The 14578-nt window shown below is 48.1% G+C and overlaps 1 protein-coding gene across 2 annotated transcripts in view; it reads left to right on the top strand.

The window, feature by feature from the left end:
* Nucleotides 1–14578, top strand: part of CLSTN2 (calsyntenin 2) — a gene marked incomplete at both ends in the record, with an annotated part of 546899 nt that overhangs the window by 513321 nt on the left and 19000 nt on the right. For both annotated transcript variants that reach the window (XM_081105871.1, XM_081105872.1), the window contains 2 exons: nt 570–732; nt 12132–12298. In XM_081105871.1, the coding sequence (XP_080961997.1) occupies nt 570–732; nt 12132–12298 (330 nt within the window). The remainder of the gene's footprint in view (nt 1–569; nt 733–12131; nt 12299–14578) is intronic.

The raw sequence follows: 14578 nt of genomic DNA, 5'->3' as shown, positions 1-14578 counted from the left end.
TCCTTTTCTTCTGCGTCTCCTCCCTCTTCCTCTTCCCATGTTCATTGCCTTTTCTCTTACTCCTTTTTTACTCCTAATTCTTTCCTCTTTCATTTTCTTCTTCTTTTTTTGCCTTTCTCATGCCCTTCTCCATCTTCATTTCTACTTTTGATCTAGCATGTTTCTTTTTATAGCTTCATCTATCCCCAAACTTAGAAAAATAATTTCAATTTAATTTTTCTCTAGTAAGAAACATTTTATACAAAGCAAATTTAAGCTGACACTGCCCCACCTGTCCACCAAGAGCTTTCCAGCCTATATAGCTGGTAATTACGTGACCTGCCCTCACTCAGATGTTTGCCTGATGATTGCATTCTCAGGCATTCCTCTACCCCATGGTTTGCCCCATCCTGTTTGATGTGAGCTTGTATAACTTCAGTGTTTATCAATCACTATGTTCATTGAGTTCTTTGCAATAAAAATTGTTGACCCAAAAATGCCTTCTCCACTCTTGATAATTCGAATAAAAGCCTGTTTGCTATTTCATTGCATATTCAATTTTAAGTGTTGCTTCTCTTTCTTTTCATTAGATTTGTGACAAAGAGTGGCATTACTATGTCATCAATGTGGAGTTTCCTGTGGTTACCTTATACATGGATGGAGCAACATATGAACCTTACCTGGTGACCAACGATTGGCCCATTCATCCATCTCACATAGCCATGCAACTTACGGTCGGCGCATGTTGGCAAGGTAATCCTAACTCAAGTCCTTCTCCCTGGCCCATCTGTGTGCAATCTATGAAGGTACTGATAGAGAAAAGGGAATAGCAAATGGTGTTGGAATTGGCCAAGAAAATGTACTATCACTTACTAATAAAACAGGACTTATAAAAATATGGATTCATAGACACTAAGCTTGTGTAATAATAAAATACTTAGCTTGAAACCAGATTTTAACTTTAGATCATCATGAGCAGTTCCATGGTTGCCTCTGAGTTGCTAATGCCTTTTATTGTTCTGGAACCTTAGCCAGTTTCAGACTGGGTTATGAATAGGAAAAGGTTGAATACAGAATCCTGTATCAAAATGGCCAGTTGGCTCTCTAAAGTACCACATTGGCCACACAAGTTGCCCAAGTCCCAGCCCTCTGTTCATGGAAGTCACAGAGCTGTGGGCAATGAATTTCCCACAAGCATGAGGCCATGGGAGGCCACTCTCAAGTTCAAAGCTCTCTGCTCCCTTCTCACTTCCTTTCCTCCAACACACAAACCCAGGCTAGTCTTCTGTTTGGAATCAGGAAAAGCAGCTCTCCTAAGAACAGGCATGTAACCCTTCTTTCTCTCACTCAGATCCTTTGGACTCTGTTTTTGCTCTCGTAAGGGCTGTGGTGCTTGGAAGTACCAGTGAGAGAGCAGAGGGGAAGGAAAACACTCCCCAAATAAGCAGATTAGTCCTTTGCGATGACCCACCTCATGGTGATGGATCCTGTGAAAATACTAAGGTTTGTGACTTGGACCATTCACCATGGAGGACTGAAGGGAGAGGTGGGCTCTGACATAAGAATATGCTTTCAGAAGACCAGCCAACCAAAGGGTGAGCTAGAGGAGACTGGGCCCCTCTGGAACAAAGAGTGAGTTCTGGAGAGATCCATGCAATAAACGATGGGGTCAGTGCATGTACTGGTAGTGCAGCTCTGGGAGCAGGAATACAAAACCCAGGAAGGAAACAAAGCATGAACGAGGCAAGGAAAGAAAATGTGTTTTTGAGCTGAGGTCACCTACTTGATGTCTGACATATGTCACATGATAGTAAAAAGTTCCTTAATCATTTCAATAGAACTTGACGAGAGTTTCCTCAGTATGTCAGAATTCCCTAGGATACCAGGAAAGAGAGACTGTCATCTGGCAAGAGTCCATGAAACTAATTAGTATAGCAAGGCACTGACTCAGAGGTTGCACAGGAATCATTAGTCACTGAGCACAGCTGTGCTAGAGCGATGGCCCCCTGGTGTGGCTCGATGCCCTACCCAGCACTACAGCCAGCCTGTGGATACTTTGGAGCATAGCCTGGATACTTCCCATACTATATGAGGGTCCTACTCCTGTCCTGACCATGAACCTTACCATGACTTTCCTTAATGGTCCTCAGAGACCATATCTGGATTTCTGTCACCCAGCCTGCACTGGAAACCTGCCCCCAGTTCTACAAGGCCAGTAATAACCACTGCTGTCTACTTTCATGCTCGCTGGGTAGGAAAACAATCCCACCAAAATAAAAAGTGATTTCATAAAGAATTAATATGATCTCTTTGAATCAAAAATAGACTAAGTGGTACTGCAGTGACAAGCAAGCCCCGATTTTCAGTTACTGAAAATAATTCTTGCTTCATGTTCATTGCAAATCAATGGAGGCTCTTCTCTGCTTTTACTTCATCTGCATCCCAAGCAGACAGGGCAGGCACACTGCTGGATACTGAGGAAGAAGAAAAAGAAAGCCCAAGCTCTTGAAGTTTTCACCTACACGTGACACCAGTCATTTTTACTCACCTTTTATTGGCCAAAGCAAGTCATATGGCCATACTGAAGGACAGGGAAGTGAAATCTATAATGTGGCTGGGAAAAAAAACCAAAAATATTTTATGAACAGCATTAATGAGAACCACAGACTGTCCACCTAGTCAACAGATATTTTTTGACTGTCCTTCCCACATTAAAAAAAATACCAACCACCCTTCCCTAAATGAGACAACCCCAAGTCCCACCTGTTACTGGCTCCCAGCTCAGTGTCCAGGCTTTCTGAGTGATTCCTGGTGATCTCTTCATCAGGATGAGATACCTGGGAGATTCCATACCCAGCATAGATGTATAGATGTGGCTTCACTTGATCTAGATATGAACTAATAGAAAGAATCATTTTTCACAACCATAACCATTATCCTCTACACACACACACACACACACACACACACACGCTATGCAACAGTGAAATGAGACAGAATAACTGAAAAACAATTCCACTAAGAAAGAGGAAGAATTTGAGAAATATAGCAGTCTTTGGCCCATAGCAATTCTGAAATCCCTCTGGGCTAATGCTCTGCAGGCCTCTACCCTAGGGTGGGGAGGGCTATCTGTGGCCCTGGAATCCATTCTCAGTGAGGTGTTTCCTTCTCTAGTATCCTGGCCACATCTAACGATAGAATTGTCACTTGAGAAATAGCTCTCATATTGTATCTGATTACAATTTATTTGAAAGCTATTCCACAAAAAAAAAAAAGTTTTCAAACATTAAAACAAAGTATATGTTTATTTTACAAGAATGTGAGAGAAAGAATGATTACTAAGGTATTCACTGAGTATTTCTGTCCTCTTCCCAGATAGATGTTAGGACCAATCTTTGTTGGAGTTAGGTGTGGTCATGTGACTTGCTTTGGCCAATTAAATGTGAGTGGAAGTCCTTAATGTCATTTCTTGGTGGATATTTTTATAGCCAGTGTTGCAAGGAGACTCTTTACATACATGGGATGTCTACAGTCACATCAGAAAGTGTTGTTAGTCACAGCTGTAGATAAACTGAGGCTCTGACAGGTCACCCCACGTCACCCCATGAAGTCAGCCTGACCCCACATCTTCAAAGCATGCCCTCCTTTCACTGTGGCTCACTGCCCCATTGCTAGTTGATCATTAAGTTGATGTAATTACATGTTTAGGAAAATGCAGGAGCTGATGTACATTGACACAAACACTATAAGCCCTTTACCTTCTGACACGTCTGACAACCCTGGAACTGAAAAGCCACAGGAACGCTGCACGCCCTTTGCTAATCCCCTGCTGTATACTCCCTTCCGTGGCCCCCCCACAAACAAAAAAGAATTTAGGCTTTGGAAATAGAAAAGTTTGAGTTTGAGTCAAATCCAAATCCCAGCCCTGCCACTTACCAGCTGTGTGGACCCAGCAGAAATCCTAACTTCCCTGAGCTTTTATTTTCTTACGCATAAAACTTGGATGACACCTAATTCACAGTTGTTATGAGTTAGGTTTTGGGCACATGCAGTGTGCTTGGCATGTTTGAGTCAAATGAAAGTGACAATTTGAAACCATCTGTGGTCCCCTCCTCCACCCGCTTTCTGCTCCTTGCACTTAAACTCAACATGGCAGACACTTTGCAAGATCTGGGCGCTCTATGACTTCTGTGATTCCAGCCTCCCCAGGGCTCCTTGCATGCACTGACTTTGATCTGCTTCTCCAGGACTAACCCTCACACGCAGACCTGCCCTCTCAGCTCCACCTGTAGATCAGAAAGGCCATTGAGGCTCAAGAGTAGTCAGAAAACAAGCCTTGGAAAATAGAACTTGTGGTGTAGGCACGAATCTGATCATGCACATTTTGAGCCTTGGGGAAGATTTGGGTATCTTCCCTGAGAGGAATGACAATCCATTAATAAATTTTCAGCATCGGAGAAAATCCTTTGACTCTTTAAAATTGGGCTTTGTAGGACGAATAGGAGTTCACTAGGGATACAAGGAAGGCAACAACCTGTGCCATGGCAGGGAAACTTGATGCGGTCATGCTCAGGGTACCTTATCACTAGAATGTACATGCACCAGAATGAGTGGAGAAGAGGCTGGGAAAAAGAGTTGAGACCAGACCGTAGGATGTCATGCTGCCTCATTAAGGAGCTTGGATTCGCATGAATGCTCATATCCTCCTCGGAGCCACAATTGTCTTGGAAGGACACATCCCAAGCTCTTTCAATAGGACATGGTGCTGTGAAGTTAATGGCCTACACTGTAGCCCTCATCTCAGCATGTTTCTAAACCTTCCAGAGCCCACTTATCTCGGTACCATAAGCCCTCTGTGTGGACCTCCAATTGGGGTTGCAATTGAAGGGAGTTGTTCAGGTGCGTTTAAGGTTGGCAAGAGAACTGGCTCCCATTTGTGAAATGTCCAATTGGGGCTGAACGATGGGGATGGAAATTATTGTGTAGCAGCTGCTCGTTGGTGCCCCTGGGAGCTGGCTCTCGCACTGTGGCCGGGCAGTGCTCTGCAGCTCCAATTAGCCTACTGTGTTCTTTTAGTGAATTTAAAGCCAAAGTCATCAGTGGACCTTCATTTTTATTGGTATTTTCCTAGTAATTAAAAAATGTGAAAGTTCATTGACACTTAAGAAATGTCACCAGCACAGCCTAGAGCACATAGCATACCTTATTTGTGGAAAAATTGTGGTCAGGATGAGCCACATGTCACAAAGGAGCCCTTCTTTCTCCATGGGGCCAATACACACGCCCTCACCAGCCCCTCTTTGCTTCGTTTCATGGGTTCTCAGGGCAGAATCACACCCTCCCTCGAGGCCACACTCGGTCTGCGCAGACTCAGAAACTGCTGCCTGTAAACAAAGACCAGGTTCCTTGTCTTTTTCTGGGTCAGGCCTTGGGAGAGGATCATTTAAAGACGAATTTGTCCTTTTCCTTCTATCTCCTACTCATCCACTTCTAACAACAAACATTCAAGTTCTACTCATACATAATAAAAATGGTACACTCACATCTGCTTCACCCCGGACCCGTTAACTGGGCCCAAGCACCCAGGTCCTCTAACCCAGCTTCCAGGGGAGTGAGCCAGCAAGGCTGCAGATTGTGCCAGACCAGGGCCTTCGGGGGCCCCTGGGGTTTTAGGGAGATGCCCCCCGCAGGCGACACTTCAGGGCACCTCTTCCCACACTGCAGCCAGAGCAGCTGTTTTATCTATTGTAACAGCATCTGGGCAAGAGTACTTTTAACAAAATGTTGAAACATGGCACCTCCTCAAGAAGCCACAGCCCAGCTCCCTGAACCCCTAGAGCCTGCCTGGTCCTCAGAGTCTGTGCCTGGTCGTCTTGGTAGATCTCATCACAGATGTCCCTACTGACCACCTCATCCCCCTCCACTGGGGACTCTCCTCCAGCATCCTGAGCCTCGGCATTCCTAGGGTGTCCAGCTTTGCCCACTCTTGACCGTGACATCCCCCTGGTTTCTCTACCCTAGTGCCTGGTCTTACTGAGTCTCACCCCTACTTAACGAGAAAAGCAGCAGGAGGTAGAAAAGGGGATGGTTCTATAAATTGGAACCTGTTAGGGACACACACAGAACCCCCATTGTGGCGTTTGGGAGGAGCCAAGGCAAAGAATCGGAATGGACAAAAAGGGGTGAAAGGCAGAAATAGCCCTGAGAGCTGCAGGAATGAGAGCGCGTGATCCTGAGTCGGGGGAGGATGGGAACCGCACGTGCTCCTGAGGTCGGGTGTGCATTCCCAGGTCCCTTTCTGCCAGACACTAAAATGAGTGCAGACACGTGAAGTACATGCCTTTATTTAATCAGCTTGGCCTAATGCAGTACAAATTATCTTAATAAAGTCTGTGTTGAAATTATTCTCCATCCCTAGGGTCTGAGCTCTGCAAGGAGGAGGCACGTGCCAGCGCAGCCTGCCTTGCGTTCAGGTGGCATTTCCCACAGGCGGCTTGAAGCGGCTCTGGTGCCGCAGGGGCCCGTCCACCAGGAGGCCAGGGTCAAGCTTGAGAGTCACCGCGCCTGTTAGCTTATTAAAAGCTCTCCAAAGCCCACCAATAAAGCAACCAGTCTGACATTTCTTAGGCTAAATTCCTTCATCTTCTCTCACTGCGGAGCTGCCCTTTGTGGAGTAGTGGCCCAGGATCGCGCTTTGGAAAACATCCCACTGGAGTTATTTATTTATTTATTTTAATTTTATTGTTTAAAGTATTACAAATAGTAGTACATATGTCTCCTTTTTTTCCCCATTGACCTTCCCTCAGCCTGGCCCCCTGGCACATGCTCTCACCCCCTCCCCGCAGCGTCTTGTGTCCATTGGTCATGCTTACATGCATGCATACAAGTGCTCCGGTTGATCCCACCGGAGCTATTCATATAGATCTCCATCCCCTTCTAGGCCATGAGTTTGCAGAAGGCCAGGACCGTCTGCTCTCCCGGATGCTCCTCTCTTCCCCTTCCCCCGCTCCAGCACCTAGAGGAGGTCAATAGTTAACGTTTGTTTAGTTACAGCCCATTTCCCAGGCTGTTTTGACGCAAGTGTATGTGTGGGTCATGGTCCAACACACAGGAATGATTAACAGGGGGTCTCTCAGCATTGTCTGTATTTAAAAATCAAGGGAAGATTGTTCTAGGCCCTGGAATTAATTTGACACGAGCGTGCATTGGTTTAAAGGGAATGCGCATTAAATCAGCTTTAAAATTCAGTGACTCATGCCTGGAAACACAGTATAATTGGGTTATAATTCTAACTGTATCTTATTTTGAACATTATATTAATTAGAATATTTGGCAAGGGCCTTAGAGTAAAAACAGTATCATTTTCGCTTCTCTGAAGGACACACCAGAGGGGAGGAAAAAAAGGGAGAAAGGCCACTGAAAAGAGAGATGGAGAAACTCGCATGGTGCAACCCTACCCAGGAGTTCCCTGGCTCTTCATGCCACTTGACTAGCTGCCCCTTTGAGCTCCTGCGCTGTGCTCACCTCTTGGCACCTTTTCCTTTAACACCCAGGCGGCGTGGGATGGTTACAGTCCCCATCTTGCTGATGGGATAACTGAGACTTAGATCCTTGGCAAGGGTCGCAAAGAGTCTGCATTTGCACCCAGGTCTGTGCCACCACAGCCCCCAGCCTTCCTTATGCTGCGACCCCACCTCTGCTTCTAGGGTCATGGGAAGCCAGATGGTGTTTCATAGCCAAGGAAGGAAGGCAGAGGGTTCCGGAACCTGGGGGTGAATCATTTGCCCCAACTTTCTGGGCATTTTCCCCCACAGAGCATACGAAGTCAAGCTGAGGGCTGAAGGTAGGCACAGGCCTGTCAGGTTTAGCACGTGCCTCCTCCTTGCAGAGCTCAGACCCTAGGGATGGAGAATAATTTCAACACAGACTTCATTAAGATAACTTGTACTACATTAGACCAAGCTGATTAAATGAAGGCATGTACTTCACGTGTCTGCACTCATTTTAGTGTCTGGCAGAAAGGGACCTAGGAATACACACCAGACCTCAGGAAGGGGAGTTTGGCGTCTGAAGAGGAGGATCCCGAATCCTCGCTGCTGCTGGTGTTGTATCTGCTCTGGGTCTTTGAAAACGGTGTCTTGCCGCTGTGCTCCTCAGTTCTTCACCAGGAGAATGAAGGAGATTTACTGGTGACATACGAGGGCCCTTCCATTCATTCCCGCATGAATGTAGGTACACAGGGAGCTGACTGTCGAGGTCAATCCTGAGCTGTATGCTTTATGCACTTAGAACATGCTATATAAATGTTTGCTGGAAAGGTTAGAGAGTGGATACGTAAACACTGAAGGGTTGGGAAGGCCTACTGAGAATGTGTCTTGGCCAGCCATGATGGCAGATCATCGGTCTCCACAAGTTGCCCGCGACCTACAGCTGCCACCCCCTGGTGTCGTGTGGACAGTGTTTAAGCTGCGGCTCATAGGGGTCTATTACACACTTCACTTGGCCTTTGCGTTTCTGTGGACGTCTCCATCGCTGAAATGAGGAAATGAGAGAGAACAAGATTTCAGATTGTCTCACCATTTGCATTGCTCAAAACTGATACCCAGCCATCCATGAAACTGTGTTCATGGAGAGGCGTCCCCACCAACCAGCCACGCACAGAGCAGCATCCGACTGGAGCAAGAGGGAGCGTGGCCCCCAGCCCTTCCCGGGTGTGTCTGACTAACTAGCTATGGGAATGACAGCAGGAAAGGAAAGGCCAGCCGCACCGGCCCACACTCTGCAAAGGGAGGAGACCTAGGACGCTCGCACGCATTGATCCTTGACTCACCCTTAAAGGAAAGGGAACATTAATGATTCAAAAGCTCTTTTTAGAGTGCGTGGGCCCCACCTCTCGCTTGAAAGAAAGCCGAGGGGGACCCATTCCCAGTGCAAACTCTGGCTCCGAAGAGACTGACTGTGTTAGATCACACTCGCCAAAGGCTGTTTTTCCCAGCAGACCTGGCACACGTCGCTGGGAGTTGCTGCTGAACTCATTCATTGTCCACAGAGCCCAGTAGAACTGGCCATTCTCCTGGCAGGTGTCAGTCCCAGCCTGTCCCCATCTTTATGAAGCAGCCCAATTATGACACCCCCAAGAAATCCTGCTGGAGCCCTTCCGGCCACATCTCATGGTGTGGCGTGCAGGTCAAGGGCTTGGGAGCACGCAAGGCCTGAATTTGAATCTGGGCTTCACTAATTCCTGGCTGTATGGCCTTGGACAAGTAGCCTAACTTTGAAAGCATCATGTCAAAGGAGTTGTAAGTGAAACAGGGAAGAATCTGGATTCACAAAGGAAAAAAATTAGGTGTTTTTTTCACATCCATCATTTCAAGTTCCTCTTCCATCTGAGTAGGGACTTAACCTTCGCAGATTTAGAGTCCTGCCGCTTCCTTAGGGTGCCAGCTGATTGCAGGGGGATTTATATGATGTTTGGGTGGTGAGGGGACCTCCAAGGGGTGCTCACCTCTCTGGTCCTCAGTCACTAGTGGTGCTTCAGGACTGGCAGCTTTCTCGGGGTCTCCTTGCCTTACTTAGAGGCACAGAACTATCTCCTCTGCTCCTCATGCTCTCTCCGTAAGAGCATCTGTTCCTCCGCCCTGATGCCCAGACCAGCGTCCCCTCCCAACATCACACACCCGTCAGCGCTCAGCCCAGTGTCAGGCTCAGGTGCCCTCCCCCTGCATCTCTGTGGTCTACCCTCCCCCACACACCCCTGCCTGGGGAATCACTTCCTTGTCTGGGGGAATCCAAAGTTTCTTCCTCTATTTTCCCCTGAATGTTGATCCATACCCATCTCCCTGTCACAGCCCTCCCTGTGGTGATGAGCAGAAGCCAGAGAGGGAGGCAGAGGGGAGAAATTAAAAGAATAGAGGCTAAGATCTCAAACATACTATCTTACCACTTAAGGATTAAACAAAATAGTATATTTTGTTTAGGAAGGAACTCACCGTGTTTTAAGGACCTCATAAATGATGGCTATTATTTTTCCCCTCTGTGATCTGTTGGCCACATTATCTACATCACTTTTTTGAAAATTAATCACGCTCAGCCTTGAACCATCTATTCTATTGGCAATTTGCTCTTTTATATGGTCCCAGTTTCTACATTTTATTCTCCCAACTAAATGTGAGCTCCTGGAGAGCATGGTCCACATCTTACAATGAACCGAATCTAACAGAAGGGGAGGCGTACAGCAAACGCTTTTAACTGTGTGCAGATCTAGCCTCAGGAACCCAACATCATGTTCCCAAAGACTGAGCGGAGGTCCTGTGTGTTAGAAATCAGGTTGGTTTTTTTTTTTTCTTAAGATAATTCATGAGTATGTTTATATCTAAATATTAACAGAGGAGCCATGTGGTGTCTGCAGTCACTCTGGGCTAGATAGTAAAAAGAGATTTTCAGTGTATCCATTATATTTTAAAGTCCTGCCTCACAACAACCCCTGAGTGCAAATATATTTCAAATTTTATGCTGGCCTCCTATTGCAAAATGCTAATTGAATTGATTTCCTGGAGCTACATCACTGATAAATAGAGTACATCACAGATTGGGATTTCTGAGTCAAAAATATAGAACGTGGATGCTTTGCTGAGAGAAGAGAATGCGTAGAAAAATGTCTTTGCATTCAAAAGAGTTGCAGAGTTTGGTTTTTAAGGATGGAGCTGCTGAATGGGCTCTCTGAGCTTCACTGGACCAGGCTGGCCAGCGCCGCCAGGAGGCCTCCCTGGATGGATATATTCACACTGAGGCACATACTTCACCACTTCCTACTTTTGTGTTCTTGGGTCACTTGTTCCTCCTCTCTAAGCCTGAATTTGCTCACCTGTAACTATAGAAGAGTACCCACCTCCCAAGAGTCTGATGAAGGTTCAATAATAGAATGTATGTTGAGGGCTTCACAGGTGTTAGAAACATAGTCCACACCCAGTTGGGGGATGACCATCTGGATGCCCTGGTAGTGGCAGCTTTGCTGTTCATACCAAGCTCACACCTTCTTCCTGCAGGTCAACAAAAGTGCCCTTTTGCTGGGGCAGGCGTGTGCTAAGGACTTGGAGGGGCATATTATCCATGGGGGCTTTGACAGCCCAGAACAGAAGGCCCCAAATTGGCCACCTCAAGCCATGGCCACCTCAGGTCATTCCTCAAAGCCAGATCTGTTGAGAGTCCCCTGTGGACTGAGCAAGATCAAGGTTAAGTGTGTTGGAGTAGGTTGCCCAGAGAAGGAAGGGGTCTGAGCTCCGTGAAGTCAGTGGGGAAGGCCTCCCAGTGGAGGTGAGGATCCAAATAGACCTTGGGGAGGTGGGGAGTGATTTGGAAAACCATGGAGAAAATACAAGGAGGTAACTTCCAGGCTGGCTTTGCAACATACGCCACATTGGACAATTTCGTGTGCTGAGAAGTGGCCCCCAGCTCAGACAGGACTCGGCTCAGTCAGTAGAGAACAGGAGAAGAAAGTCGGAAGTAGATCCGAATCAAGGACGTCCATATCAGCCAAAGAACCTGAATGTGAGCTGATGTGAAGTCACCTCATTGCAAGAGAGCCAGCGCCTATTGGTGTGTGGGCTTTCTGGGATTCCTCAGTCCCTGTCCGCTTCTTAGTGGAACGTAGGGGAGCAAACGCCAGCTTGGGAGCCAGACAGGCCAGGACGAGAGTACCAGCTCCAGCGTTCAGCTGTGTGTCCTGGGGCAAGTCCCTCAACCTTCCTGAGTCAGGGACTCTTCAGGTGTCCGTTGGAAACAACGATCCCATCTTTGAAGGCTTACTCAGGTGAAGTCCCTTGCACACCCCCCGGCGCACAGCAGACTTTGAATCAACGGCAGCTTCCTCTTCCCTCCTGTCTTCTCAGACAGTGTGTGTCTCTGAAAGTAACTATTTTAAAATTCACAGATTCCAGGCTTCCTAAACCAGGTGCAGCTGGGAGTGTCACGGCCTTGGCGGCCTATTACATCCTCTTGTTGAGAACCTGGCCACCAAGCTCACCACCTGGAAGGAAAAGTTCAGGTGTAAGGGACACAGTCACTGTGTTCTTGGCCCCAGAGCCAGGCGGTGCCTTGGAGTGGCGTTTCATCCCCCATCCCCACAGAAACAACAGCGCTTCTTTCTCTTCCAGGAGGAGAAGTCACCAAGCCGCGGTTTGCCCAGTTCTTCCACGGCAGCCTGGCCAGTCTCACCATCCGCCCTGGAAAGATGGAGAGTCAGAAGGTGATTTCCTGCCTGCAGGCCTGCAAGGAAGGGCTGGATATCAATTCCCTGGAAAGCCTCGGCCAAGGAATAAAGGTAAGGAAGGAGCCAACATCACCCCCAATCAGGTTTATGAGCAGGAAGCTGCCCAGGGCCAGTGCACTCTGGGAAATGGAGTCCTTTCCTGTCCAGTGGCACAGAGCCACATCAGGAAAAGGTGCTGCCACAGCGGGGAGGCTGGTGACTGTGACTCCGAATAGACACTGCTGCCATCTCCTGAAATTCCAGAGAAAGCCCCTGTGGATGGATAGTCAGGCTCACGTTCAGGGTCTACCTGGAGGGACTCAGTGTTTCACCTGTTTGTTGGTTGGTTGTTTATTCCCCTAAAGGAGCCGAAGCAGCATGCAGGAAGATATTTTAAAGATAAAAAGTTTGGACCATATATGGTGCACATCAGAAAGGAAGGTCAGAACCGGCAGGCTAGAATTAGAAAGCAGATGTGGAGGTCGCTGGGTCTTTCATTGTTGAGTTGAGGCATAGATTGAGCCTCAAGCAATCTCTGGCGATCAGAGGGAATGTAAACGGACTCGGGATTTTGATCATGTGTGTAAAATACAAACATTTGAATAATCCAAGAGAATCAAAGCTGCGTTCTGAACAAAGCTCCTCGGGAGGGGAGGGGAGGGGAACTCAGGATGTGGCCGACTCTACCTCTGCAAGCACCTGCCTGACATGCAGGCATGGCTCTGGCCTCACCTGGATCGCAGGAGCCCCTGACTGCAGGAAGGCTCTGGGGTCCTGAGAAAAGAGCAGGATAAACATCCTGGTAGCCCTCACTCCATCACCAGGGATCCCAGCCCCCATGGAGCTCCGCTGCCCTCCAGGCTGGGAGGCAGCCCAGGAGTGGAGAGCCCTCTGACTGGAGCTGCGTGGGGCTTGTGCAGCCCTGATGGGTGCCTCTGGAAGGGCTCGTGAGCTGAGCACATCGTGCTTTTGTCTAAGTGGAGGTCGAGTCAGCAAACATTCCATGGACACCCATGTATTTGGTTCTCGGCTGCGTAAAGAGGCACAAAAAGGAATGTTCCTAGCTTTTTGTCTTCAGGAAACTCAGTCCTCCTTCAGAGCTCCAGAACCTGGGGAATGGCAGTCAGGGAAGGCTCCTTGGAGGAGGCAGTGACTGCGCTATGGAAATGAGAACAGGGCTTCTTCAGGAAGGTGGCTATTCCACAGAGAGTCATTATCTTTTACCTGCTCTTTGGTTGGTTGGTTGCTTACTCCCCTACAGGAACTGAAGCAGCATTCAGGAAGGTATTTTTAAAAATAAAAAGTTTGGGGATGGGTAGGAACCAACCAGGAAAAAGGCAGGGGGTAGAGGAGGGGGAGAGGACAGGGTGGTCACTCTAGCCAGAGCCAAGAGCCTGAGTGGTGGTAGAGGGCTGAGGAACCCGCAATGCACCCTGGGACTCCGGGGCCAATGTTCAAGTGCCCAAATTGCAGGACCAAGGTAGAAAGTGTGACCAGAGAGGTCGACAGAAGCCACGTCAGGGAGCCTTGTTAGCTATGTTTAGGTGTTTACTTTTTTTCTGTCGGCCACAGGCAACCATGAAGTACTCCGGGCAAGGGAGCATGATCTGGGCCCGTGTGGGGTTTAGGATGCTCACCTGGAGACTGGGTCAGAGGGGGATGATGGTATAACACACGCAGGATAAGGCAAGAATAGATTTCCGGGACCTTAACATGCACTAAACACACACACACACGCTTCAGTAGCTAATCACCACCAAGGAAGGAGACTCAGAAGACCAACTCCTAGTGGAACGGCAGTGTGCTATGGCAGCTGGTCCAGGCAAGCCCCTCCCGGCACGTGTCACACACACAGCCCCAATGCACAGCCTGGGGTCTGATCCTTGACCTGCCGTTTGTGCTGCTTCCTCAGTGTGTTGTCAGACCAGCGATGCAGAAATCCCTCTGCCCACCCTCCCTTCTCTGTCAGATTCTGGGTTTGCTCCTGGTCCCTGGGTGGGTCTCCGATTTGCCGGATCATCCCGTGGGGAGGCTAGTCTGATTTTTCGGGGTACCACCTGCTCATAGCCAGTCAGTGCCAAGGATCATTTTACGCCCTTAGGGCACCACTCGCAAGGACCGGAGCGCCCTGTGAGAAGTCAGTGACAGGCGCACGATTTACAGCGCGCTCACGGGGGCCCTCTTAAGTTCATTATCCCCACTCCTCACAGCAAATTAAATAGTATGACCCCATTTCAGAAATAAGGAGAGTGGGGCTCGGGGACTGGTCCCAACTCAGATTAGAAGGCATTCTTAAAATGATTAAAACTGCCTGCCTGCCTGCCTCCATTTATCCCTCATTTTGTTGCTGAA

This window comes from Myotis nattereri (genome assembly GCF_964212035.1).
Source record: "Myotis nattereri genome assembly, chromosome: 14".
NCBI lineage: Eukaryota > Metazoa > Chordata > Mammalia > Chiroptera > Vespertilionidae > Myotis > Myotis nattereri.
The sequence above is the reverse complement of the archived record's forward strand: the minus strand, read 5'-3'. Positions and strand labels throughout refer to the sequence as shown.